At 40.3% G+C, this 27,346-nt stretch overlaps 4 protein-coding genes across 7 annotated transcripts; 2 read left to right on the top strand and 2 right to left on the bottom strand.

The window, feature by feature from the left end:
* The first annotated feature begins 1,888 nt into the window (after positions 1 to 1,888).
* Positions 1,889 to 7,787, top strand: LOC132995567 (germ cell-specific gene 1-like protein). Its single transcript, XM_061065601.1, has 5 exons — positions 1,889 to 2,412; positions 3,278 to 3,325; positions 3,763 to 3,915; positions 6,176 to 6,287; positions 7,064 to 7,787. Exons 1-5 carry the CDS (start codon positions 2,109 to 2,111, stop codon positions 7,374 to 7,376), a joined length of 930 nt encoding a protein of 309 aa, XP_060921584.1. The 5' UTR covers positions 1,889 to 2,108; the 3' UTR covers positions 7,377 to 7,787.
* A 1,719-nt stretch (positions 7,788 to 9,506) lies between these two features.
* LOC132995564 (protein NATD1-like) lies at positions 9,507 to 10,649 on the bottom strand. 2 transcript variants are annotated; one of them, XM_061065596.1, is made up of 3 exons: positions 10,422 to 10,649; positions 9,869 to 9,990; positions 9,507 to 9,780 (listed from the first exon to the last, which is right to left on the bottom strand). In XM_061065596.1, the coding sequence occupies exons 1-3, from the start codon at positions 10,621 to 10,623 to the stop codon at positions 9,664 to 9,666; spliced, it is 441 nt and encodes a 146-aa protein (XP_060921579.1). In that variant the 5' UTR covers positions 10,624 to 10,649; the 3' UTR covers positions 9,507 to 9,663. The 2 variants fall into 2 exon arrangements, with proteins under 2 accessions (XP_060921579.1, XP_060921580.1); XM_061065597.1 differs by having other exon boundaries at positions 10,470 to 10,649.
* Positions 10,650 to 11,514: 865 nt separating this feature from the next.
* Positions 11,515 to 16,589, bottom strand: LOC132995555 (dehydrogenase/reductase SDR family member 7C-B-like). 2 transcript variants are annotated; one of them, XM_061065585.1, is made up of 8 exons: positions 16,439 to 16,505; positions 15,136 to 15,209; positions 14,392 to 14,569; positions 14,190 to 14,302; positions 13,908 to 14,118; positions 13,407 to 13,499; positions 12,213 to 12,368; positions 11,515 to 11,891 (listed from the first exon to the last, which is right to left on the bottom strand). In XM_061065585.1, exons 2-8 carry the CDS (start codon positions 15,187 to 15,189, stop codon positions 11,686 to 11,688), a joined length of 1,011 nt encoding a protein of 336 aa, XP_060921568.1. In that variant the 5' UTR covers positions 15,190 to 15,209; positions 16,439 to 16,505; the 3' UTR covers positions 11,515 to 11,685. The 2 variants fall into 2 exon arrangements, with proteins under 2 accessions (XP_060921568.1, XP_060921569.1); XM_061065586.1 differs by lacking the exon at positions 15,136 to 15,209 and having other exon boundaries at positions 16,439 to 16,589.
* A 1,286-nt stretch (positions 16,590 to 17,875) lies between these two features.
* LOC132995546 (splicing factor U2AF 65 kDa subunit-like) lies at positions 17,876 to 25,739 on the top strand. Of its 2 annotated transcripts, none has more exons than XM_061065572.1 (11): positions 17,876 to 18,044; positions 19,212 to 19,386; positions 19,477 to 19,580; positions 19,854 to 20,005; positions 20,086 to 20,202; positions 20,665 to 20,803; positions 21,024 to 21,103; positions 22,840 to 22,962; positions 23,046 to 23,132; positions 23,438 to 23,680; positions 23,842 to 25,739. In XM_061065572.1, the coding sequence occupies exons 1-11, from the start codon at positions 17,996 to 17,998 to the stop codon at positions 23,971 to 23,973; spliced, it is 1,401 nt and encodes a 466-aa protein (XP_060921555.1). In that variant the 5' UTR covers positions 17,876 to 17,995; the 3' UTR covers positions 23,974 to 25,739. The 2 variants fall into 2 exon arrangements, with proteins under 2 accessions (XP_060921555.1, XP_060921554.1); XM_061065571.1 differs by having other exon boundaries at positions 22,813 to 22,962.
* Positions 25,740 to 27,346: the final 1,607 nt, after the last annotated feature.

Here is a 27,346-nt window from a genome sequence, read left to right as displayed (position 1 = left end):
AATGTTAGAGAAACCCATCCAAGTCTTACAACGCAGAGAAAAATGCTCCGTTTGAAATTTGCTCGGCTTGTGACGTCACAAGTGGGATTCCGGTAAAAAAAAAAAAATCCCCTCCCCCTCCCCTGGTATCTCCACCCATGGACTCCACCCCCAGCCTAGAGCAAAAGGATTGTGCAGGTCTGCCATTTTCATTCCCGCTACAGAGGAGTGATGTCTACCAGGAAAAGTCATGTTTTGCAATTATAGAGACACGCACACCAAAACGGAGCGCTCTTTGCCAGATGGTCACAAACCTCCTCTGGTGCTTGATTCATGTTATATTTTGATCAAAGCACAGCACAGAGGTTTCATTTAGACCACGGGGGGACAGTTTGAAAAGGTGGAAAAGGGGGTATAATATGTCCTCTTTAACAGTTTCTGTGCAGATGTTCACAGATCCTTTCATGCCGCAGGGACCGAGAGGCTTGCTTCTTAAGTCTGACACCATGATAAACAAAGTGACACACGCCTCATAATCCTGCAGCATACTGTACACTGTTACACATATGTTGGCTACAAATTTAACAGGATTTTCCTCCACTGAACATGGCCCGAGAGGGTCAATCCAGCCCTCAGATTAAGGAACCACAATTCCTGTCTGTTTAAATATCATCACATAACCATTCACATAACATCCAGTCTTTGCCATATAATGCTCAGAACATCTGCTGGGAAAGGCAGTCGTTCAAATAATCTTATTCTACAGAAAAATGACCCAGCCCCTCCCGCCTGGTATTTATTATGTAAAAGATGTTGAGTCAAGGAAATTTTCATCAACTCCAGTGCTGGGATTTTTTAATTAAATGGAGGCTAATGTTCCGAATATTATCTTTGTCTCTTTGAATGCAGAACAATTACTCTGTGCTTTAGCTCCCTGTAGACTCAAGCTTAATTTTAAAGGTGAATTTACTCAAACTTGAATCAACATTTTAGGATGAAGAAACCTTTCGGCAGACTGAAGAACAAAGAAACAAATACTTCCGGTGTTAAAGGTTCCTGGTGGGGAGTCACATTAATGTGGTCAGTGTTTGTGATTGTCAGCCAGAGGACTTAAATCTGACTAGTCCTGCAGCGCTGTATCCCTTTAATATTTAAGTCAGAGTGTGGCTGTGGCAGCAGCGTTTTTAACTAAATGCCTACATGGTCATGATGATGATGCTAACTCGCTAATGCTAGGCAGGTGTAATGTTTCAACCAGTGTGTCTGATTTTCACGCTGACATTTCAAAGTACAGAGTAAGCTAATGTCATCAGTTCAGCAGGGTATTTGGTCATGAATACAATTTTGTAGAACTAGGATGACGCTATGACGAAAAGTCAACACAGTTTTTGAGGGGAACATGAATCTCTGAACCTGTGACTCAAAAAATGATGAACCAACCAAGTCAGAGGATTAAAAAAAATCCAGAGGATTTATCCCCTGGGGAGCATGAATATCTGTACAAAGTCTAATGATAGATGTAGAAGAATGCAGCATGGGAAGGACAGATGAGAGAAGCAGCAGACATTGATCGGTCAGACTGAAGTTGAGCAGAGATTTGGCGATGGATAGGTTTTAACACGAGACTGTACGTATTATGTCACAGGACAGCCACTGTAAATCAAGACCACGATCTTATGTCAGACATGAAATGCAGAAAAATCAGCATGAAGGACCTTGTCCTGGATTATAACCTATAAGCCCATAGTAATCTTTTTTGTAATAATTTGTTCAAAGGAAGTCTGGAATATAATTTGCCATTTGTAATGGATAATATCAGAGGCAAAGATTTGTGTGAGGGGAGGAGCGACGTGTTGTTGGAGCAGCAGAGAGAACAGAGTTTAGATGAAGCGTCGGTGGACTGTCAGGGTTTGTCTGGCTTCTGTGGAGGTGAACAACATGAACCTTTTAATAAAAAGGTCGAAGCTCATGATGAGAACCGGCAGAGGGATGTGAAGGATTCCTGCTCTTGGAGCCCCACACCGACAAGATTATGAAGATTTGATATTTCTGCAGGGAAACACGGAGCTACATATTGAAATCCAGGATTAGTTGCCTTTTCATTTCCTCTCCTCGGCCGGGCCTCGACCATGAGGCTAGAGCGCGGCCGGCGGGCTTCTCTGGCACTCACCCTCAATTTTTTGGCGTTTGCTTTTGCCCTGTCAGCGGTGACCACCAGCTACTGGTGTGAGGGGACCAGGAAGGTGCCCAAACCGTTCTGCACAGGGCCGCCAATGAAGGTGAAGCAGTGGTTCTGCATTCGCTTCAACAGCTCCAACATCAACGATAGCCGCCTGGTGCAGTACATCTTTGAGACAGGAGAGGAGAAGTTCCTCATGAGGAAGTTTCACACAGGGATCTTTTTCTCCTGTGAGCAGGCCGCCGACATGAACGGTAAGAAACTGCACCTTTATTCTGAAGAGACTCCGCCCACTTTACATTAAGGAGAAGAGAGCTGAAGAAAAACACAAAATCAGAAAAAAAAATGTGAGCTGGTGCTTCTTAAAATGTATGTTTGTTGGGTGAGTTAGATTTTAGCGCCTTCAAGCTGACCCATAAGAAGATCAGTAAATAGGAAAATCTATGAACTGTTATAGTGTGTATGCTGTGTACAGTTCTTAAAATCACTCTGCAAGATCTTAGTGTGTCTGTGCATGAATTACCTTGAAAATTAAAAAAGGTATCTATGTAACTCTCACTCATCACTCTGTAGTTTTGAGAATTGCTAGGGGAGCTAATGCTAATGAGAACCAGATTTAAAATCATTTCTATATGTTTTCTATAGTTTTTTTTAAACTCAGGAGGAATCTTTGAATAGACAGGAACGCATGAGAAAAAAAGCACTTCAAGGAAATCGTTTAAATGAAGAAAATATCCTGGAAACAGAGAGGCTGTATATCCATGTTTTAAAATGTTCTGTTACGCAACCAGCAGTAATTACTTTTACTTTGAAAGGACTTTCTGTGTTTGTGTGGTAAACCTGTTCTTTCAAATTTTGTGTCGTACGTCCTGTTGAGGTCGAGTTCTAAGGACTGCATACGCTCCTTCAGCATCTCTGTAACATTACCTGGAGTTACTTTAACTGTAAATAGACGAACAGAAGGTAACCCTATCTGATGTGGTTAGTTTGAATCCATCTTCTAATTTTCAGGAAACTAAAACTAAGTGACATTGACTGGAACTTGCTTGGACATGATAAAGGAATCCCAGATCGGTAGAAAAATAAATAATTTTGTTCCTGTATTTTTTCTGATCTCAGGCTTTGACTGTCGAGATTTCTCAGAGATTGCACCTGAACATGAACGAGGTAAAAAAAAATCAAAGTTTGACCTTCTAAAGTTTGTTTAAATCTTTGAAACGTGATGGAGAGAGGCGTATGAGTGTGCTCTCCTGAATATTGAATCTTTTACACAGCTGCCTACATTGCTTTTTTGACATTTGTCATTTTGCCTCTCACTGTTCCTCTGGCTGGTAGTTTTAGTCCATAATGCCCTGAATGAACTAAACATATGACCTGCTTTGGGGATTCATAACGTAGTCCTGAATGAAAGTAAAAAAATGAGATGTTCATCAAATTGACTGATAATAAGATGCGTTTGTGTTGAAGATTTCATGTGTTTTCTACGATCTAACAAGAGGGTCAGATGAGGACTTGTGACTTATTGTGTCTTTGTGTTATTGTTATTGTGTATGACTTACTATCTCTTGTGACTCTCTCTCTTCCACTCTGTGTCCTGTGTGCAGGTGTGCTGTGGTTGTGTATTGTGGCAGAGAGCCTGTACCTCACTCTCCTGTTCGCAGGGGGCGCTCTGATGGCGTTGGAGCAGTGTCCCTGTTTCAGCATAATGAACAAACTGAAGCTCAGTGCCTTTGCCGCCCTGTGCACTGCCCTGTCAGGTAACAGTAACAGATCATAAACTCACCTGATTTATTATGTAAAAGAGACCTACTTACCTGTCTTGTGTTCTGCAACACAGGCTGACAGCAGGTGGATGTTTGTTCTGACTTACAGCAGTTACACAATCACTCAATCGTTGTTCTGTTGTTAATCTCTCATGTTGACTTTAACCTCCGAGCATGGGAGGGGGGGATGCTTTTTTTTTCTTTGAAATACAAAGAAAAACAGATTGAAGAAGGTGGCAATGTGTAACCTCGGAGCCGGCAAGATGTAGCAGCACTGTGTGTGGGTGAAAAATGTTTCGCTGTGTGTGAATGTGAACGACGGCTGTTTGTTTTTCCGTGTCCCCCCTCGAGCTTCTGCAATGTCATAACGCAAAGTGAAATCACACGCTGGGATAAAATTGGTGTCCCAATGGAATGGAATATGCACTGTATAAGCACAAAGGTGTTATGATGGCAGAAATTCGTTTGAGGGGCTGTTTCTGATTCACAATGTGTAAGGGCCTATATCGCCACAAGCTAACCTTTGCATGTAACCTAACCATGTTGGCTACCTGTGAACAAACTACTACTTGAAGGGGCCTCTACCTCTTTAATAGCAGTTTTCCTGGTGATGTTATGTAATGAGTTAATAACACTGCAGAAATGTTTTGGACACCTGGTCAGTACTGGTTTGGATTTGGTTTTGGACGTGTATTTGTCGAGGTTTTAAAACAAAACGCTGTGGTCCGGGTTAAAAAAAAAGTAATATGTTCTGTAAAATATGTATGATCCAGTATGTTGCATTTTTTTTAGTTTTTAGTATGCCCCTTTGAGGACTGCTCTGTTATTCTACATCGGTTTGTTATAATAAAGCATTTAAAGCTGTGTGGCATGTAGCATTAAGGTGATATCAGCTGTGTTTGAGGTGAACACTCTGAGGAAGAAGAGGAGCAGGTCTGGATACAACACAGCAGCAAGCTATGCTGCGTTCACTGACCACTTCGGAGGATTTGCTGCTTTGTGGACTAATCGGATTGGAACTCATGCAGCGGTTTGGGCTGAGCCAAGACCTGCCCAGAGGAGCTCCCTCCTGAATACCCCCCCACCCACCCCCTTCTCCCCACCCTCCATTACCCCTCCCCCTGTTGGTACGCTCTAATCCCGAGAAAAGCAGCTGTAGAGGGAAACCGCTGCATGATAGAGGACTAGAGAGATAACACAGAGTTCACCTAAACCCCAACCTGATTATCACACATGACAGTGTTGAGACATAACACAACATAATACAATATAATAGTTCAAGTAAAATGATGCTTCAGACTCTGTTCTATCAAATAAGTGTAATGCACTTTTCCTTTGCAAGAAAACTGCAGGAAACATTTTTTTTTTGTAATTATTTTAATAATGTCTACACAGTAAAAACATAATTACATTTGGTTAAATTAACTGACATAAAGTCATCAACTACGGCTAAAGCTACGCCATATCTTGTGATATCTTAATCACTATTTAATTAAAGTGTCACAGTTTTGTTTAGCTCATTGATTGTTTTACAACCTACATTTAATTAATTTAAGTGGCACATTTAAAAGCAGCTAAAACTACTGGACTCTTTGATCGGAAGGCACCAACAGACTGTGTGTCTTCACAGATTCTTTGTCTGGTGAATGTGGGGAGCAGTTGTGAATGATGAGCTTTTGTTTACACAGAGAGTTGTAGATTTTAATCTAGTCTGAACAGCAGGTGTGTCTTTGCGCTGACAGGTGGAAGGATTATTTGATTGGTTTTATATTTTCTGAACGATGTGGAAAAATACACATCAGAGCCATGCTAGCTGGAAACACTTGTTGCCATGTCTGATGAATTTGTGGAGGGTCACAGAGCTCCACAGCTCCTGAGCACTGTGAGGATTTAAAGTCTGAGTAAAGCAAAGTCAAAGTTGTCCAGACTTTTTTGACTGGGGTGGCTGAACCGAACTGACTTATGGAAAGTCACTATTTAAAATACTAACTAATGAAATGTGCTACATAAAAATGCAAAGGAAGCTACCAGCAGCCTGTTGTAACACGGCCAAAATAATTGATTTGAACAAAAGCCTGACAAACAGCCAGTCATAGTTCAGGACTTTGGGTTGGCCATTTAGATTTCAACAATGGCCCCTGTGGCCAATATAATTGTTTGGACTTTTCTTCAGATGCTCTGAATCTTGAGATTGTATTATTTTCTGTAGTTAGTTTTAATGAGTTTTAACACATTGGTTTCCTGTCCTTCTCAGGCCTTTGTGGGATGGTGGCCCACATGATGTTCACCACCATCTTCCAGCTGGCTGTAGCTATGGGACCAGAGGACTGGAGGCCAAAAACCTGGGACTACAGCTGGTCTTATGCGTGAGCATGATTTTATGATACTGTGAAAAAAACAGGCTACTTAAAGACAAGTCTGGAAAATCTTTCCTAATATAAATTTTTACTGCGGGCTAATTCTTCTCTGCTCCAACTGATGACATTGGTCCTGAATGGCATTTTAAGGCTGGCGAAAAAGCAACTACAGATGAAATCTACCACACATTTTCCTCACAGTGGTAATACTAAAAACATTGACTACCTGCTCTACTTAACCTGCTACCAAGCAGCCGGACAGTGGAGAGACACTCCACATTAAATACTTTTTTTTTTTTTGAAATATGAATAGAAGGACTGTTAAACAACTCCTCCTGATGGTGGCTACCATCTACCAAGTTCAAATCTCTCTCTGTTAAAGCAGATTTTATAGCAGATTTTTTTCTATATTAAGTTCTTCCATGGTAACTATTCTGCGTTTTCTAACACTTACAGTATTAACTGTGGTGAACACATTCCATTGGTCCTATTTTTCTCCTCCTTTTTTTCAAATTTTTGTGGCCAAAATATGTTGCATACATTCACACAATTTTAAATAACATGACTAAAGAGCGACAGATTATACTTTATAGTGAAAGAAGTGAGTTCACACATTTTATACCACTAGCACATGTGTTATCAGTTTAATTTTGTTTCATACAAAATAGCTGAAATATTAAGTTTATATTTCCCAAGACTCTGAGTTTGGAGAAAAACACATCACATTTCTAACTTTTGCCGTAGTGTGACTTTGCTCTTACTCTGTATTTGCATTGTGTCCGCAGCCTGGCGTGGGGCTCTTTTGGCACGTGTATGGGTTCTGCAGTGACGGCGCTCAACAGGTACACAAAGACCATCATAGAGTTTAAATACAAGCGGAGAAACATCGAGAAGAATCTGATGATCAAGCAGAAGATGATAGAGCTTGACCTTCCCGAGCAGGTGTGGGACATGTACTTGACCTCCGACCCCGCCGACACCCCGGACCCGGAGGCTCAGCTCGACCCCCAGCTCAATGGACACAAACCAGCCAACGGGACAACATATGAGGTGGAGCAGGAAGACAGCGCAGAGACACAGGGGGAGGCGTACTGCTGAAACACGGACTGTCTGTCCTCCTGCACCGGGACAGGGTCAGGGTTTTTCTGGATCAGGATCCACTCCACCCCTGGATTTTAGTTTCTCTAACAGGACAATACATGTTTGTTTGAGGATCAGCACAGATCAGATGTGTGTCAGTAAACCCGAATGAGGATTGTTTTCTTGGAAATAATGTGACATGGTGTGAGACAACATGCATTCATTTAATCTGACCATGCGATTTTATCTGTGGGAGGAGAGAGAGAGAGCAGAATGATAAATGTCTTGACAATGATCCTCGAGGACGGGCAGGAAAACGATCACATTCTTTATGACTGTTTTTATTACGTTTTTTTCTATATGTTAAGTCTCTTACAATTTGACTTATCTGTTTGTCTCTGAGCTGTGGTCATTTCTCAGCTGGACAAAGACAAGATCAGGGACAGAAATAATCTCAAGCTGTTTTCACACATGAGCTCCTGAAAAATAATTACAGGCAGCCTACCCCTGAAATCTTCTTGAGTTGCTTATTCACCCATTTCCCTTCCAACAGGAAGCTTTCCTTGTTAGAAGGGAGAGGTGGGGTGGGCGGTCCCAGGAAGCAAACCATGCAAAAAAAAAAAAAAAAATGATGTGCCAAGATGGCGGACGAGCACCAGAGTCTGAAGCTTTGATGACAGTTTTTGCCTTTATATCAATGCTCCATGTAATTGGACAAATTTGAAGTACCAACGATAAAGTGGGGCTGAACATCCTGGCATACAAAAAACATAACGTCACAGTTTCATTATGTGCACAATGTTGTGCTGGTTGCAAAATATAAACGCCATCACTCCCTTCCACTCGCTACCATTGAATTTTCCTGAATATCACCAGCTGCGATCACTCATCAGATCACCTCTACATCTTACGGGCGGGCAAATCTCCTGGAGAGACTGGAATAAAAACATGGCTGTTTGTGTTCACACGGGCAGCTCACCCTGAAACCCTCCAGAAATTTTAGAGTTTTGTGCTTGTGTGAATATAGCTTCAGAGAAAACACGATTGCACTAAAGCATGATGGATGCAAAACCGAACAAGCTTAAAAGTCAATTACAGGATGACGACAGAGAGACACACAAACTTAATGCAGAGACACAAGGAAACCACAGAAACACAAATTAACGATCACAAAGAGGAGTGCCCGCAATGTGGTGCAGCTGTGGTCACCTGATGGACGTCTCGTTGCTCGTCATCATGTTTACCTTTATGACATGTGGGGAGAGACTCCAGGAAACAAAAAGCACATCCTGTGTGTGTGCGTGCGTGTGTCTGTGTGTGTTATAATCAAGGCGGTCTCTGAGGAACAGATGGGCAGATTTATCTGAGCTCTTTCTGTGTCGGTTCATGAGAAGATCATCTCTGCTGGCAGATTTACAGAACGTGAACATACAGACACGTCTGACAGGATGTTCAAAAATGTAGGAAGAAGATTATTTTTTTTTACTCTTTTAATGGTGCAGAATTTGTTGTATGGGTTCACATATTTTTTAAATTGAAGACATTTATCAAGATTAGGGCTGCTCACAGGCAAATGAAGGTTCATTTATTTGAACACTTTAAATCTGTCAACGATTACAAAATAAACCTTTATTTCCTTTTTTTAAAATCAGGAATTTGCATTTTTGTTCCCTAGCTCACTTTCTTTGAAACGGCAGCTGTTTGGGTGTATTCCGGCTTTTTCTTTCCGATTGGTTCTTACGGTGTGATGGATGTTCAATAGTTTGGAATTTGAGTTTTAAATCAAACGCTGAGAGAACAGAAATCATATATGAAATGTCTGCGATAGAGTCACACTGACATCTACTGGAAAAAAACACATGACACACTCAGGCTCAACATTTCAATTTGAAGATTAATTGAAGATGTTGTATAAAATGTGGTTAAAAAAGATGGTCTCATTTGGAACTGACTGATGACCAATAAAGCTAAAGATTCTTTATAAAATGATTTGTGTAAAGAAATCAGCTTTCTGGTGGCGCTTTAAGTGAACACTCTTATTTTTTCTTTGTCGATTTGTGTGCAGACACTATGATTACCTTCATAATTACATGTCCCAACTCACACTGAATATTCACAATGAATGAATGAATGAATGACACTAATTCAAGTAGACAAACTCTCATTCAAAACCTTGAAGCTGTGAGAGAGTTCAGATTGAGCAGCTTCACGTCCCAGTCTGGTTTCTGTTCGGATAAGTTCACGAGGCTGTGTTGGTTTGAGGTAGAAAGCCAGTTTAATCTGGTCCGACAGGCAGCAGCAGCAGTCAGGTGAGGATACACTCTTTATAATGATGCTCCGGGTTCTCCTCGATGTACTTCTTTATGTACCAACAAGAGACATGAGCCTTCAGGTTTTCTTCAACAACAAAGTCCAGAGCAGCCTGTTAATGAAACAGTCATTAAGTAATAATGTTTAACAGCAGCAGCAACAACGACAAATAGGATTGAATGTGTATTTGTTAAACTCACCTGTGACAGTAGAGCAGCAACACCTCGGCCCCTGAATATCTCAGGTACGTATGTTGACATCAGATCCACTTCTTGTTCCCCGGTGAACCTGTAGTGCAGCACAGCATGATCCTCCTGTGAACCTGAGGGGACACAGGGCAAGCAAGGTTAACATGAAAACCCCAAAATAAAGAAATTACTCTTCTATATCTTTAAATACGTAATCATGATAACAGGTATTGAATTAAATTAGAGACGGAAATTATCATTTTTTGTTCAATTTTAAAGGCCAATGGATAGAAATGAAATGGCCAAAGTATAGTTTTGAAAACCGTTTGACAGACCCAATGCCAATCTCCACCTCACAGCCTGAAGACTGAAACCTGCGGACTTCACAGCTGTCAGGTGTGCAGTGCGTTTTTTTTTTAAGAAGAGGTAAAGAATAGCAAATTTCAGATGAGGTTTTGTTCAGAGATCAACAATAATACAGCATGTTATTATAAAAGACAGGAAACTTATTCAAAGCAATCACATGTGTCCTAGTAGGCCGCGTCGGCTCGCCGGGCTCTCTTACAGGATCTCCCCCAGCATCGGAGCGTCAGTGCCGGCCCTGTCTGCTTACCAGTCTCTCTGCCCGGAGCCACGGTGAAGCGTCGGTTGTGTCGGTCATGGTCCACCGTTAAATTCTGACCGGAGCTCAACGAACGACAGACGGGCGAACATACACTGAATCTAAAAGCTAAAGGAGTGAGTCTGGAAAAGAGTTTAGAAGTCATTTTTTTTTACACGAAAAGAGTAAGACACGTAGACTGAACGGTATGTAGTGGTAGTTTTTTATAAACTGTCCACTAGGGGGCGTCGAATCCACTCAGGACAATAATTAACGTGTTACGACCTTTTACCAGACCTCACCTGAAGTTTATAACAAACGGAAGTAGAAACAATATGAAACTACAATAATATTGCTTTGAAAGGCATAAGCATATGTCATGATGTACAAATTCTAATTAGGCTACATGACGATATTAAAGTTGTTTTTGTTCACATTAAATCTTTATTTCATTCATGCTTTTTTCTGTATTATAAGGAAAGGTCCTGAAAAGATCCCTACGCTTTGGCATTCATATAGACAAAAAGGAATCAAAAGCTTAGCCTGAAGCAAGCAAACAACCCACACTGCAAATAGACTAAAATGTTTTTATAATCAATGATTAAGAAATGAAAAATAATTTAGGTATTTGCTTAAAAAAAACCCAAAAAACAGTCTCTTTAATTTGAGTCCAATTTGCTGATATTGTATTTGGAAATTGTTCTTTCCGCACGTGTGGTAGGCTATTAGTAAATTTAAACGGTAAATATGATGTAAAAATATTAAAATATAAAGTAAGAGACTAGAGAAGAATTAAAGAAAAACTTTACAAAGACTTTTATTTGTAATATTAATGTAATAAAGTCACCAAAATACAAGAAAAAGTACAACATTGTCTTTATTTTACTGTTTATTCTTCTCTGATAATCACTTAAAATAAAAATACATTTCATTCCAATGAAGGAACTTTAAAAAATCAACATATCACTAAACATATGAGGATTTCTTTTAATGCCATCACATTAAGTTCATACCTGCAGATTAAATGTTCTTTTTTTAGATCACAGTCTTCTTAAGCATCTGAGTTTAAATGAAGCAAAATGATTTGATGGCAGGACAAGACAAGACAAAACATGTGATTAGTCATACTTATTTAATTGGCTTGCAGCTTCAGACCTACAGCAACATTACGACTGATGAGTTTCACCATCATTCTTTCCTCATGTCATCACAGTTTATGGCTGCAGATCTACATGTTCTCAGAGGCAGCAGCATGGTTTACACCTGCAGCCATCACAGCGAAGAAGACGTTGGGAAAGAAGGACCTGGTGTAGAGTGCCACCTTTGGGAGAGAGGGAGCAATCAGCACCTCCTTGCTCTTGTTACTCAGAGTCTTCATGATCTCGGTCGCTGCCTCTTCTGGAGAAACACCTAGAGGTTTCTTAGTGTACAGGACTGCAGAGAGAGAGAGGGAGAGGTGGATATAAACATCAAGAGGTTTATCATTTTTCTAAATAGGCTTAATCTAATCTCAAAGTGAACACCTTTATTTTACATTTACTGCACTGCAGAGAGAGGAGAGAAAGAACAGGTAAATTAAAGAAGTTGAACTTATCTAGAAGTTAAGTCAAACTACCCTCAAACTTAGCAAAAGTTGACATCTTTATTGTTTATTTTTAGTGTGCAGCAGTGAAGAGAGAGAGACACTCCGTCATTTTTTTTGTATCCAATGTTGAACTGTCGTCCAACAACACAATAATGTTTGATTTGACTCACATGACAAGATGGATTTAGAGGAAGGGGTTTCACTGTTTCCAGAGGCCGAGGTACTGATGAAGGTGTGGTTGATGGTGCTCACAGAGATGCCGTACTCCTCCACCTCAGCTCTCAGGCAGTCAAAGAACGCCTGGACTGCATGTTTAGAGGCTGCATCTGCAAAAATACACAAAATATTAGGGTTAGGGTTACAGTTGCCATTTAATGGTAAACCCAATAGTTTCACTGTAAACAACACATTTCAACCATTCAACAAGCTGAAGATGAAAAAGTCAAGGGATGAATAAAGTCAATAGGACTAATATTCAGAAGACCATGTATGTTTTTAGGATTTCTTTTGCTGTTGTTGTTGTTTTTAATGCCTTTTTTTGTGGAGTACAGTTGATAAGTAGGAAACTGGGGTGAGTGACCCATTGGTGGATGATGAAGAGTTTCAATGGAAAAGTAAAAAAAAAAGAGTCAACTTGTTTTGGCCTCAAAATAAAATGTCAGTCTATTCAGTAGGGTTCTTCATTTTTGGAACACAAACATTGTGATAAACTTTAAGGCACATAGTTGAGCTTTTAACCTACAATGTCCACCTCAGGGGGACGCTAGAGGTAAAGTCATCCTTTCAAAAAATCATCAAATTTATCCTCTGGCAAACATTGAAATTTATACCTAATTTTGCCTACAAATACATCAAGGAGACGTTGAGATGTTTAAGTAACTTTTAACAATTTATACTTCTAAATAAAGAAATAAGCCACCATATTCATCCAAATCCATATTTCAGGGCAAGTCTCCTGGGGAACAAGATTTTCTGATCCAGATTTCATGGCAATGCAGTTTACAAATGTTTACCTCTTCCTAGAAAATATGTCAGAGGATCATCAAACTCACTATGCTTCCTTCTCTAGGGAACATGTGTTTAGATACTTTAAAAGTCAGCGTGTGACAAGGGTTAATCTTCTGGTGACTATGAATGTCGGTACAGTAAGTTTTATGAGAAAAGATCAGGTGTCTTGGAGACATTTCAGTCGAACAACGTGCCACACTGATCCATCCATGCTACTGGAGATGCTAAAAATCTTTAAATTATTTAAAACACAGTCGCAGTAAACACTACCAGGCCCGAAGAAATGATAACAAAGTGTCAGAATCGATTTGATTTTTATTAGAGAACATGAGAATGAATAAAAACTCTGCACTCACATGCGGTGCGAAATGGAACAGCTAGTTTCCCCTGGATGCTGTTGACCAGCAGCAGGTGACCAGTTCTCCTGGAGATCATCGACGGCAGCACACCTGAAACACAAATGTACAAAAACACCTGATACCAATTCTTTTAACAGGGGCGCTGATGGCCTAGTGGTTAGGTTGCGCCTATTGTACAGAGGCTAAAGTCCTCCAAGCGGGTGGCCTATAGGTTCAAATCCGACCTGTGGCTCCCTGCATGTCATTCCCCACTCTCTCTCTCTCTCTCTCTCTCTCTCTCTCTCTCCTGATTTCTTACTGTATCCACTGTTCTATCGAAAAAAAGGTAAGAGCCCAAAATAAATTTAGAAAAAAAGGAATTGTTTAACATACTGAACATATTGTCTAACACTTTTGACAGACAAATGTTCAACAAACACACCTAAAACACACATTATGATAAAAAGAAGAAGTGATTGTTACACACTGAAATCTGGTTTATGTGTTTGTATCATATACCTTTAGCGAGCGTGGCTGGTCCAAAGTAGTTGTTGTCCATGAGCAATTTGTCCATCTGCAGAGACACAGTCTGAGCTGGGGCTTTAACCTTCATGCTGCTGTTGAGAATGAGGATATCCAGGCAGCCGTAACACTCAAGGATCTCCTGGATAGCCTCATGCATGCTGTCCATGTCTCCAAAATCCAGCAGCACCAGTTTAGGAGGAAACGTCTGTGGAGGAATAACTGTTAGAGGTACTTATGAATCTATTTATTGCAGCTTTTAATTATTCTTGTACTCACTAAAGTCGGGTCTGAGGCATTTGCCAAATCATCTGCAAGTTCTTCAAGTTTGTCCCAACTTTTCCCACAGAGGATCAGCCGAGCCCCCCCTCTGTGAAACACGCCTGCACATTCTTCAAAACAAAGTTGACAACAGCTTTAAATGTATTAGGTCAAGTACTTTTAAGAGGATTTCAGATTTCTTTCATCATTTTTATGTTACCTTTTCCCAGCCCAGACAGAGAATCAGAGATAACCACCACCTTGTTGCGTACTGATGTTTTGGACAGCAGGCCCATCACCACACCGTACAGGTAGAAAAATCCAGCTGTGAGCACCACCACACATGGTACTAGCAGGACCGTGGTGGTCCACACCGGGTCCATCTCCTGCAGGATGTCCTGGAAAATTTGCATACACATTTATATTTTTCCTTTCACAAATTCTTAAAGGAACATACGGATGTTCATATTAAATGAAGCAGCTGGTGTGAGTAGCTTAGTCTAACTTAGTTTAGTGCAAAGACTTGAAGTGGGGGGAAACATCTAGCTTGGCTCTGAATAAATCTTTCGAAATCCTGCACCAGAATCCTAAAATTTCATTTTCACAATTGGAAATTTGTCACTTTGGAAAAGGTTGGCTAGCTGTTGCCCCTCTGTTTCTAGTCTTTATGCTACACCAACTGTCTTATGACTGCTGATTCATCTTTACTGCACAGATGTGAAAGTGGCACCAGTCGGTTAATCTATATATTGTGAAAAAAAACAACAACAAGGAATCCAAAATATTAAACAATTTCTAATATTGAGGTGGTAATGGAGGCTATAAGGTTAGCTAACACGTTTTTTTTCTCATTGAAGCATGTTCAAATATTGAAACATACTTTCAAAATGAAATATTATTTCTGATGATGCAGATGAGATGGGATGGCGTCTAAATTTAAAAAAAAAAAAGGAGCGTTTCATACCCAGAAGCTCTCCGGCTCCGTAATATTGGACTCCATCTCACCCTCTACAACCATTTTAAATCAAGAGCTAATCTCTGGAATCAAAACAGAGAAGACATTTTAACCATGTTCTTACATCAGAACTGAAATAGTATGATAAACATCACATCAGTGATGTCTCTAAATGAGAGAATATAAAATACATGTAAGTGACAGAGAGAATATGTCATGTGGAGAAATCACATTCTCAAATAAAATCACTTTTATCAAAATACGTTTATGGGTTTAAAACACTCTTTTGGGAATTTTGAATTTGAATTTATAGTTTAAGGCAACATATTTGTTTGACCTGATATCTTGTCATTGTAAAAACAGTCAAATAATAAAAAAACATTTAGTAAAGACAAATTCATAAACCCGTCTGGTTTGAATAATGAAGGGAAAACATCTCATAGATAGGCTAACTGTACACACGGAGGTCAGGTGGTCAGGTGACCCTAATAGCATCTCTAGTTTCAAAATGAATATGAATATAATAAAATCTACATACAGAAAACGACTGGACACAAAACAATGAAGAGAAGCAGCATGGCATCAAAGAGATGCAATAATCCTAAAAGTAGCACAAACAGATTCAAATACCAACAGAAAGAATCAACACAAAGAGACAGAACAACCAAAAACAGATGAAGAAACTACTTGGAGGCAAAAATTAAAATAATCAAAAACAAACCAAGAACATAAACATAACCACAAGGAGACACAACAACAACGTCATGCAAAATGATCACAAAGGAGAGCAGAACAACCTTCAGGAGATTAGAACAAAATCCAAAAGACAACGAGACACACAGCAACCCCACAGAAATGAGCCATGTTTTCATTATTACATGGAGAAAATATCTCTACAATAAGCTACTAAATCAGTGACAAACTCAATAAGAACAGTTGTAACATTTCAAACGTTGCACTCCTATTCTGTAAATTGTCCTTCAGGCTTTTTTTGAGTTGTTGGTTTACCACACAAGCACTGGCTGTTTGTCAAGGAACAACTTCTAAATATAAACTGTTCTACAAATAGATCATGTATCCGTCACAAAGGCTCAGAGGACGGAGAACACGCCATATAATTCAACCTTAAAGCCAAGACATTCATAAAGTCAATCAAACACTGAAGAGGAAAATAAGAACGTATTCCCCGCTGCAGCTGTTCAGAATCAGAAACAAAGAAGAGTCGTTTAAAGATGTCTCTCCTGTCGCCTCATTCAGACTAGGACTCTATTAACTGACCTCCAGGTTTCAGCAAATGAAAAGAAACACTTACTGTGTCTCAGCAGTTTGTAGGTGTTCTGGACTCTGGGTTTCTGTCCTTTGAGGAACTGCAGCGTCAGCAGCTCGCTCTCAGAGCTCCTCCAACATGACAGACGCCCCCTGACACAGAAATACTTGGGGATTTGAGCTCTTTTAATAGCAGCACAGCTGAGTGTGTTATTCTCCATGTATGTTGTACACATGTCATGTCATGACCGGGGTGGGCCACAAAGTTCTACAGTGGCCACTTTCATTCAGAGCTGTATACCATACTAGGAAGATCAATTAGGCCCACACAAACATTTAAGAATAAAGCAGGCTTTTTTATAGTCATACATTCAAAATGTGTTGAGAGAATTGTGTTGTTCTTGTTGTTCTAGTTTTTTTTTTGTTCTTTTATTTCTTCTTCTAATCATGTTTTTTCAGAAAAATAGACAGACAGACAGACAGACAGACAGACAGACAGACAGACAGACAGACATGCATGCAGACAGACAGACAGACAGACAGACATGCAGACAGACATGCATGCAGACAGACATGCATGCAGGCAGACATGCATGCAGGCAGGCAGACAGACAGACAGACAGACAGACAGACATACAGACAGACAGACAGACATACAGACAGACAAACAGACATACAGACAGACAGACAGACATACAGACAGACAGACAGACATACAGACAGACATGCATGCAGGCAGACAGACATACAGACAGGCAGGCAGACAGACAGACAGACATACAGACAGACAGACAGACAGACAGACATACAAACAGACAGACAGACAGACAGACAGACAGACAGACAGACAGACATACAGACATACAGACAGACAGACAGACAGACAGACATACAGACAGACAGACAGACATACAGACATACAGGCAGACAGACAGACAGACAGACATACATACAGACAGACAGACAGACATACAGACATACAGACATACAGACAGACAGACAGACATACAGACATACAGACAGACAGACATACAGACAGACAGACAGACATACAGACAGACAGACATACAGACAGACAGACAGACAGGCAGGCAGACAGACAGACAGTTTGCTTTCTTAGGTTTATGCTCTTTTCAGTAACGTTCAAAATCATGGTCCACACTCCTGCGGGAGAAAGAACATTCTAGCTCCACAGAGGAAACCTGAGCTGGGGCTTGAACCCAGAACCCTCAGGCTGTGAGGCAACAGTGCACAAACACAACACCACCGCCCACCTAGAGGTGCTTGCCTTTTAGGGCTTTTGTAATTTCAGGTACATCAGGATAATTCAAAATATTGGTCCCTCTGCAATAGAAGAAAGACAGAGATGTATTTAAAAAAATACCACCTTCCCATTATTTATGTTTCTCAAACTAGAAAAAATAAACATGGTGAGCAGTAGTTTTATTCTGAAATGTAACCGGACGTAGTGTGTTTTGATTACCTTCAGTGACAGACTTCAGAGGTGTTTGCTGCACTGACACAGCGAACCGATCTGGTTTTTATCAAGCCCACCAGAACAGACAGACCAATATATTCTTGAGCGTCACAGAAAATCGTTGAAATGTCTGATTTTGAGGAGTTTGAGAAACAGCTGAGTGAAAACCGACAGGGTGAGTATCAGCAGCCTGTCCCTGTTTGATCTTCAAGCTAGCATAGTGCGTAACATTAGCTCCTCCAGTGTTTTATGAATGAAGATCCCGTCCTGACAGCCTCTTAAGTTTCCAATAAATGGCCCTGCTTGTTGCCCTTTTGTCACGTAAACATGTTTAGCACGGAGCTTCATGCTGCATTGATCTCATCCTGTTAAAGGTTTCATACAGCTGTGGTTACCTGAGACCTCATAGTGAACTCACCTGCCTTTACAAATCCCATTAAAATATCTTTGATATTGTTTTCCACTTTACAGAGATATACGTGGGTACAAATGACTTTATGTGACAATTTGAATTATTATAATTTGGTTTTCAGCTCGTCGTCAATTATGAGTATCTTTATTACATTATAGATAAGTTCATACAAACTCTTTAAACTTTCTTGTTATGAAATAATGATAATATTTGACATCACCCACTTCATAAATGTTTTTCTATCATAATTCATACAGCCACAATCATTTACATTCATGACAATAACCAAGTAAATAAATTAACTTGTGGAAAATCCCAAATGATCTGAAACTAATAGCCTACAACTTGTAAAACATTAGAATTTTCCATGATTTTTAAGCAAAAAAAATTTTTTCCCCCTTTTCCAAGTTATCAAATGTAATACTGATTTACTTGTTTTATGTGATTAAATGTCCTATTTTTCATAGTTTTTTTATTTGCAAAAAAAAAAAAAAATCAGTCCATTGTTGAGAAAATAATTCTCAGTAAAATGATAAATAGAAATGTGCAATGTATAACTCTCGTTGGCAAAGATTGACCTTGGAAGTTGTTGCGTATGTTAAACACATAATGATCCCAGATGCAAAAACAAACTAAAGATACCCAAAGCGACAAAACACCGAAATCTGACCTTTTATTAGAGCAGAGCTTCTCCGTGGATATTCAAGTCAGTGCCAGAAGAGTTCTCACATCCTTCACTACAGCATTATGATGTAAAGATACTTTTCCAAAAGTTAAAGTCCATTACATTTAGGAGAAGTTAAATATAAATTATAATTAATTATTATTCATTTTCTAAGATTGAAGTTATAAATTAACAAGGAAAGGATGTATAGAGATATATTTTTCAAAAGAAAAGCCCCTTATAATGGCTTCCTGCTGTCCACGCAGAGAGAGAAAGAGAACGACATAAAAAGAGGAGTCGCAGTGGATCTCCAGGCCGAGGAGACAAACATCGCAGCTGGAGCAAAGAGCGAGGGAGCCGCAGTCGAGAGAAGAGGAGCCGCAGCCGAGAACGCAAGAGCCGCGACCGCCGGAGCTCCTCCAGGGACCACAAGAAGCACAGGTCTGTATGGTATCAGAGCTGGCTTTCAGTTTGAAAATACACTGCATGTACTTTGTGAAGGCCTTTATTATGTTGTCCCTCTGCGTTCAGCCACTCTCCCAGGAGAACAAGGAAGAAAAGAACGTGCAAATACTGGGACGTTCCTCCTCCTGGCTTTGAACACATCACACCGCTGCAGTATAAAGCTATGCAAGGTACCAGCATGAGTCACAGCTGCACAGAGGCAGGAGTGTTAAAGTCATTCTGGTGGACACATTCAAGAGTGCACGAGTCAGTCTGCTGCCCACACAACAGGAGTGTAAGAGTCAGACTGCTCCACTGATACAGGCGTGTTACAGTCAGTCTGGTTTACACATACAGGAGTGTCACACTGCTGAACAGATACAGGCGTGATGAGAAAAAGAATCGTTTTAAAAACAAATCAGTGGTTACTCGAGATTTAGATCCTCATTTGCCTCTCTTCTTAGCGGCCGGTCAGATTCCAACAATCGCTCTTCTGGCCACATCTACCACCACCGGCTTGTCTGCAGCTCCCACACAGGTTCCCATCGTTGGCAGTCAGATGACAAGACAGGCCCGACGGCTATATGTGGGAAATATTCCCTTTGGAGTGACGGAGGTAGAGTGTTGTTTTTTTTTTCTTCTGTTTATCTGTCGATGCTGCAGAGTTTCCAATAATCTTGTCTGTTTCCTCCTCAGGAGTCCATGGCTGAGTTCTTCAACGCTCAGATGAGACTAGCCGGACTCTCACAGGCTCCCAGTAACCCTGTGCTCGCTGTGCAGATCAACCAGGACAAAAACTTTGCTTTCCTGGAGGTTTGTACTCAACAGTGTTCCATATATCCATGCTGAAACATAAGAAAGATCAGAGGAAGTTGTTATTCTTCTTTCAACTTCAGAACGAGCTGTGGTTGTTGCAGAGGTCTAATCTGTAAGGTGTATTCTCTCTCAGAGTTAAATGAGACAGTTCCTACACTCTCATGTTAACCTGTTGGATATGAAGCTGCAGCTAGTTATCTTAGCATAGCCTATCAGCAGGCCCGGATTATAACCTCTGCTCAAACATGTGTTTCTTTTATTTTCTCATCTGAGACGATTAACTGTTTAACAGTCCCTAATAGTAACTCGCAGGTACCGCTTAAGATTTTCAAGTCCAGCTGCAGAGTCATGTCCTCTTTTTCTACTTTTCACTTATTTTATTAGTAGAATTATTATTTTCATAAGTTGACATGGTGTTTTTATGTCGACGCTCTGCAGCAGATAATTTGGTCTCTTCAGTTTCGTTCTGTAGACGAGACGACGCAGGCGATGGCCTTCGACGGAATCATTTTTCAGGGTCAGTCGCTAAAGATCAGACGACCTCACGACTACCGACCTTTACCTGGAATCTCAGAGCAGCCCGCCTTCCACGTCCCAGGTGAGTTTCTGACACGTGTGTGAGCGACGTAGTTATATAATTGGTGGGCACCGTTAATTAAAAAATGTAACTCTGTTAACCATTGATCCATTAACAAAGAAGTTAACTTTAATGTTGGTTAATCAGTTAATCCTGTTAGTATTTAACGGATTAACAGGCGTGTGCCCAGCTCTGCACCTTCAGTTCTATACAATCTGAAAATATTTGTTACTGTGTGTAGGAGTGGTCTCCACTGTCGTCCCGGATTCTCCTCACAAACTGTTCATCGGAGGTCTGCCAAACTATCTGAACGATGACCAGGTATTTACCTGAAAACTCATTCGACAGGTGATCTCATGTGTCCTCCTTTTCCCTTTACCCTTACCACCCCCAGGTGTTTGTCACATTTTAAACATGCACAAAATCTGTTTTTGACATTTCTTTATTTAGACAGTAATAATCTAAGTAATGTGTGCAGAAAAGACCAAAAATAAATTCAATGAGAACTTAATCTTTATTAGAAACATAAACTAGAAAAACAAAACAACGATCACTACACAGTATAAAATCAGTTCATGTTGGTTATGTTTTCTTTCTGTCTTTTAGGCATTTTTAATCACAGTTGACAACTTCTGCAAGTGATTCAGCTTTATAGAAAAAAAACTCTTGTTTTGATTAAAGTCAAATCAAACATGAATCATCTTATTTTGTTAATCGTACATAAATATTTGAAGAACTCTTTGTGGCTCTTACTGGAAATACCTTTCTCATGTTCAGCATTCTGACTAAAGAAAGGTAAGAAAAGTCAAGAATATTCACATCACAGGCTGATTGATAGTACCTAGATAATCATTTTTTGTCTCTATTGGTGGTTGCGGAAAGGCATTATGGGATACCAAATAGAATCAGACTGGTAGAGGGAAAGTGGCTGAGTAAAAAAAAAAAAAACTGTCACGCCCAAAGTAGATTTAAAAAGGGAAATAAATTAATAAACTAAAGGTGTCCCAAAGTGTATTTTTTCTTGAAGAATACAAAAAGTCAGAGTGAATGTTTGCTAATAAACACCATCACTACTGAGTGCCAGACTTTAAAGGAGAAATTAATCAACTAATTTATTTATTTTATCAATCAGATCCACATCTATCTCTGCTGTCAGGACAGCAGGTCTGTTTATATTCTCATCAAATCAAAACTGTCATTCTGTTACATTTATAACTTCACAGAGCACCTGAACACTGATGTATATTATATTCATTAAATTTTTATCATTCACTGACGTATTTTTTTTATTTCTATTTTGAATTCTTGCAGTCTCTGGTGCTGCATTGATACTCACAGATCTTTCATTTTTGTTCCCCCACTTTGTCCCCAGCTAGGGGCCGTAAGATCGTTAAGTCTGCGCTCATAGTTTGTTCAGTAGTTCTCATCTACTGCTGCCATGCCAACATGTAACACAAGGCAAGTAAGACATCCTGTCCTAACAGGGACACACTCCTACAGCCCGCTGCCTCCTCTGGCTGCTCTTTTTTCCCATTATGCTTTGGAGCGCGTTAAGGGTCCTTTAGGCTTGATCATTCAGAAAACAGGGTGTGGTTGTTGTGTTGTTGATGGTGGTGGTTCATTCAGCTGTAATATAAGGGTAAGAAACATATGCTTTAGTTATTTTTATGATAAAAGTGAAATACAGTTAACAAAATGGAGATAGTTTTCTTTTTTTTATTATATTGCTGTGTTTGTCAGAAGAGAATATTTCTACTTTTGCTAATTATTTGGCTGTGGTATATCTGTGTCTAAAAAGTTATTGTCCTGTAGCTTAGGTCCACATCAGCAGAATTCTTGAAACTTCAAACTAGATTTTACTCGGCTGTCTCTTCTTTTCCTAATACCATGATTCAACATAAAAATGAAGCATCTTAAAATCCAGTTTGATTGACACACTTTCATGTTATTTATATAAATGATGTGACATTTAGAATCAGTCTGTAGTTTAAAAACCTGTTCACTGTTTTTACTGTTATTATCCCTCCAAGGTGTTTGTGTCCGACTGCTCTCTGCAGGTGAAGGAGCTCCTGATGTCGTTCGGGCCTCTCAAAGCGTTCAATCTGGTGAAGGACAGTGCTACGTCTCTGTCCAAAGGCTACGCCTTCTGTGAATACGTTGACGTCTGTGCCACAGATCAGGTGCGTATCATGTTTATTTGTGCGAGGTTTGGAGATGTTTAGCTTTAATGTGTTACTGTGAGTTTGTGTGTTTACTTTCGTAGGCAGTTGCTGGACTCAACGGGATGCAACTAGGAGACAAAAAGCTGATCGTGCAAAGAGCGAGTGTGGGGGCTAAAAACTCCAATCCTGTGAGTACCAATGCTTTTCATCTGTAACTTCCTCTGAAAACAACATCCAGGTAATTCACAGAAGTCTGATATAGAAAACAAAAAAATATATTTAAAAAAACCACAAGAAAAAATTACATTAATTTTTCATTAAGTTTGGAATACATGCACAAGCACATACCTCAGATATAGACAACACAACTAAATAAAGACAAAAGCCAAATACATCTGGAATCAGGAACAGGCTGTGAGTCTGGATCTTGGTCCTGTCTGTCTACAGTTACTGCATTAAATCCCACTCTAAGCTGACGTGTGTGACTCTGCAGACCTCCATCATAGAGACCCCAGTGACACTACAGGTCCCTGGCCTGCAGATGCTGCAGAACTCGGGCATGCCTACGGAGGTGTTGTGCCTCCTCAATATGGTGATGCCCGAGGAGCTGGTGGAGGATGAGGACTATGAGGAGATCCTGGAAGACATCAAAGAGGAGTGTTGCAAGTATGGCAGTGTCCGCTCCATTGAGATTCCTCGACCCGTCGACGGTGTGGAAGTCCCTGGCTGTGGGAAGGTGAGAATTTTCTATCTGTCTGGTTCTGGCATGTTAGAACTCAGGTTTGTGTGTGAGGACATCAGAACTTAACTTACATTTAAAGAAAATAAAATGTAGCCCTCCAGCCCTCCTTGTGCTTCATACCTTTAAACACTTGTCTGACCTGATCTTCTTTCCAGATCTTCGTTGAGTATGTTTCCGCTGCAGACTGTCAGAAAGCCATGCAGGCTCTCACCGGCCGAAAGTTTGCCAACAGAGTCGTGGTCACCAAATACTACGACCCCGACATGTATCACAGGCATGAGTTTTAAAGCACAGACCAGTCTGATCTTATTGTAAACGAGTCCTGAGAGGCTGAAAAGATCTACATCCACTTTACAAACTGGACCGCAGTGTGCTTCAGTTCTGAATATCCAACTATCAGCTTCAGCCTAATTCTCACACAGTATACTTGTACTGAATTGCTGAACTTTAGTATTAATGGCATTTGTTGTAGAATGAATGTGACATGTATCTTAAACCTGAAGTAATACTGCCTGACAATAACACAGAATATCTGTTTATCTGTAAATGCACTGTGTGAGAAAAACAGTCAAATGTTTAGATTCTGAGCACAAACTTTGATTTCTCTGAGAGAAAAAAAAGTTATTTATGTATTTATTTTTTACAAAAAATATTTCCCTATGTAAGTTAGGATACTAATGTTTATGAACACATACAGTGCTCCAACCAATACTGCTAATCCAGTTAAAATGCCCTTTTTCTATCCTAAAATAAGATCCTAAACTTTATGACTGTTGACTATTGTAAACCCCTTCCTCTGAAGAGCAATGGTGAAGTTTAGCTACCAAGAACTAGCATCGGGGGAATCGCCATTATTTTACAAAACAGAAAGAAATATGTCCAAATACGATAATGGCAATGCTACAAAAATATATTTGAGAAAAGGATGACATCTGATGGCTATGTCTATTTTAATACAGTCTGTAATTACTTCACAAAGTGGCTATCCTAGGATCACCTAGCATATCATAAATGCTAGTTAGTCAGCTAGCTAGCTAGACGTTAAGTTGTCTTTAATGAAAGCAGGGAAGTTAAAAATTGAAGAAAAACAAATATTTCTAGAAATAGCGTTAGATATTGAAATACATTGATTACAAAAACATAGGTCACTGTTTGAGAATAAACAAATGTAATTTTTTAATGTCAAAGAACAAAATTATTTTCTGGTTTGACATTTCTCTGATCATGCTAGTTTTTCTAGGACTAGCTAATATGGCTATAATAAACTGTAAAAAAAAAAACATGAATGCCTTTTACTTAAATGCCAACTTTTTAACCTGCGACATGTTAGCTTTAGCATGATCTTTATCCAATATCATAGATGTAGACACCTTTCTTTTGAAAAATCAGTGTTGGATACAGCTTTTTCAACATATTCATGAAGTATTTATTAGCTTACTTTCTAATAAACTTTTAGACGGCCAACACCTGAAATGGGAGGCCAGCTCTTGTCCACCTGTCTAACAAAGTAAAGCATATATCTGCAAATGGTGAGTCTGCCACTGTTTCATTTTATTTCACATAATCTGCTGTTTGTCCCAACAGACATAGCAACTGTACTTAAAGGGTGGGGTTTATGTAACCCAGCCATAATAAATCATTTTACCATCAATATCAGAATGAAAAAATCTAAATTGTCTTATGATCATGTTATAAAAATACAGCATTGCACATGTAAAAAAAAAAACACCTTTACATTTTATGAATAGTATACTGAATACAATTTAAGAGCTTTAAACTTTGTGTGACATTATTGCATCTGTTTAAATAAATATTTTAACAAAATTATGAATTCATTCTGAAATGATGTTTCTGTGCTTTAAAAGCACATACAGCTTACAATATGTTCAGTTTCAGATAAAACAAACTGTATTTAAGCAATGGACATATCAAACGAGAAAAAAAAACAGCCTCTGTATTTAAACATTTTTTCTGGATGGCCTAAAATAAAAACATTTTTTAGATTGTTCAAACCTTGCCACTGCCATCGCCTCAAATAAAAGCTTGCATCCACTATCAGTCTGTGTGAGTTTTTTAAAATTCTGTTAGGCTGTATATAATCGTATTTTTAAAGTGAAAATCGAGAAATGTATTCTTTTAAAAATGTTTTTAGCTTAAGTGTTAGTTTTGTCTCCTCATTGTGTGTGTTGATAATTTACTAACATGCAGTTACATCATCATAACCATTATTATTGTCAATACACACAAAATGTGAAGTGCAACATATTTCATGTGATATGAATTAAAGGACACCTTCCCTTGGTTCAGAATGAAATGAATGAATGAAACGTTCACAAAAACGTTCAATCCAAACCATATAAGGCAGTCCTGTAGACGTCGATACTGAATGTTAAAGAGACGTCGTTTTTGATCGTCTTTTAAACGTTCACTATTGATGTCCAAGTGACATCCTTCAAAATTAATGTTTTCATGACGTCAGATCCAGACGTTGGGCTGAGGTCAGATCCCGTCGTTGGATTCACTTCATATCTCGACGTTGGGCTGACGTCAGATCCGGACGTTGGGCTGACGTCAGATCCGGACGTTGGGCTGAGGTCAGATCCGGACGTTGGGCTGAGGTCAGATCCCGACGTTGGGTTGACGTCAGATCCAGACGTTGGGCTGAGGTCAGATCCAGACGTTGGGTTGACGTCAGATCCAGACGTTGGGCTGACGTCAGATCCAGACGTTGGGCTGAGGTCAGATCCCGACGTTGGGTTGACGTCAGATCCAGACGTTGGGCTGAGGTCAGATCCCGACGTTGGGTTGACGTCAGATCCAGACGTTGGGCTGACGTCAGATCCAGACGTTGGGCTGAGGTCAGATCCAGACGTTGGGTTGACGTCAGATCCAGACGTTGGGCTGACGTCAGATCCCGACGTTGGATTCACTTCATATCTCGACGTTGGGCTGACGTCAGATCCAGACGTTGGGCTGAGGTCAGATCCCAACGTTGGATTCACGTCAGACCCCGACGTTGGGCTGAGGTCAGATCCCGACGTTGGGCTGACGTCAGACCCCGACGTTGGGCTGAGGTCAGATCCTGACGTTGGATTCACGTCAGACCCCGACGTTGGGCTGACGTCAGATCCAGACGTTGGGCTGAGGTCAGATCCGGACGTTGGGCTGAGGTCAGATCCAGACGTTGGGCTGAGGTCAGATCCCGACGTTGGGTTGACGTCAGATCCAGACGTTGGGCTGAGGTCAGATCCAGACGTTGGGTTGACGTCAGATCCAGACGTTGGGCTGAGGTCAGATCCAGACGTTGGGTTGACGTCAGATCCAGACGTTGGGCTGACGTCAGATCCCGACGTTGGGTTGACGTCAGATCCAGACGTTGGGCTGACGTCAGATCCCGACGTTGGGTTGACGTCAGATCCAGACGTTGGGCTGAGGTCAGATCCAGACGTTGGGTTGACGTCAGATCCAGACGTTGGGCTGACGTCAGATCCCGACGTTGGATTCACTTCATATCTCGACGTTGGGCTGACGTCAGATCCAGACGTTGGGCTGAGGTCAGATCCCAACGTTGGATTCACGTCAGACCCCGACGTTGGGCTGAGGTCAGATCCCGACGTTGGGCTGACGTCAGACCCCGACGTTGGGCTGAGGTCAGATCCC

This window comes from Labrus mixtus, chromosome 20, assembly GCF_963584025.1.
Source record: "Labrus mixtus chromosome 20, fLabMix1.1, whole genome shotgun sequence".
In the NCBI taxonomy this organism is placed as follows: domain Eukaryota; kingdom Metazoa; phylum Chordata; class Actinopteri; order Labriformes; family Labridae; genus Labrus; species Labrus mixtus.
The sequence above is the reverse complement of the archived record's forward strand: the minus strand, read 5'-3'. Positions and strand labels throughout refer to the sequence as shown.

Coding starts and splice junctions, on each gene's coding strand:
- LOC132995567 (XM_061065601.1), top strand. CDS start 2,109: ATGAGGCTAGAGCGCGGCCGGCGGGCTTCTCTGGCACTCACCCTCAAT. Junction 3,326..3,762: donor TGCACCTGAACATGAACGAG/GTAAAAAAAAAT, acceptor TCCTGTGTGCAG/GTGTGCTGTGGTTGTGTATT. Junction 6,288..7,063: donor GACTACAGCTGGTCTTATGC/GTGAGCATGATT, acceptor TTGTGTCCGCAG/CCTGGCGTGGGGCTCTTTTG.
- LOC132995564 (XM_061065596.1), bottom strand. CDS start 10,623: ATGACTTCTAAACTCTTTTCCAGACTCACTCCTTTAGCTTTTAGATTC. Junction 9,991..10,421: donor CCGATGCTGGGGGAGATCCT/GTAAGAGAGCCC, acceptor GTGTCCCCTCAG/GTTCACAGGAGGATCATGCT. Junction 9,781..9,868: donor TTGCTGCTCTACTGTCACAG/GTGAGTTTAACA, acceptor TTTCATTAACAG/GCTGCTCTGGACTTTGTTGT.
- LOC132995555 (XM_061065585.1), bottom strand. CDS start 15,189: ATGGTTGTAGAGGGTGAGATGGAGTCCAATATTACGGAGCCGGAGAGC. Junction 13,500..13,907: donor ACCAGCCACGCTCGCTAAAG/GTATATGATACA, acceptor TTTGTGTTTCAG/GTGTGCTGCCGTCGATGATC. Junction 11,892..12,212: donor CTCTAAATCCATCTTGTCAT/GTGAGTCAAATC, acceptor CTCTCTCTGCAG/TCCTGTACACTAAGAAACCT.
- LOC132995546 (XM_061065571.1), top strand. CDS start 17,996: ATGTCTGATTTTGAGGAGTTTGAGAAACAGCTGAGTGAAAACCGACAG. Junction 19,581..19,853: donor GCAGTATAAAGCTATGCAAG/GTACCAGCATGA, acceptor CTCTCTTCTTAG/CGGCCGGTCAGATTCCAACA. Junction 21,104..22,812: donor ACTATCTGAACGATGACCAG/GTATTTACCTGA, acceptor TATCCCTCCAAG/GTGTTTGTGTCCGACTGCTC.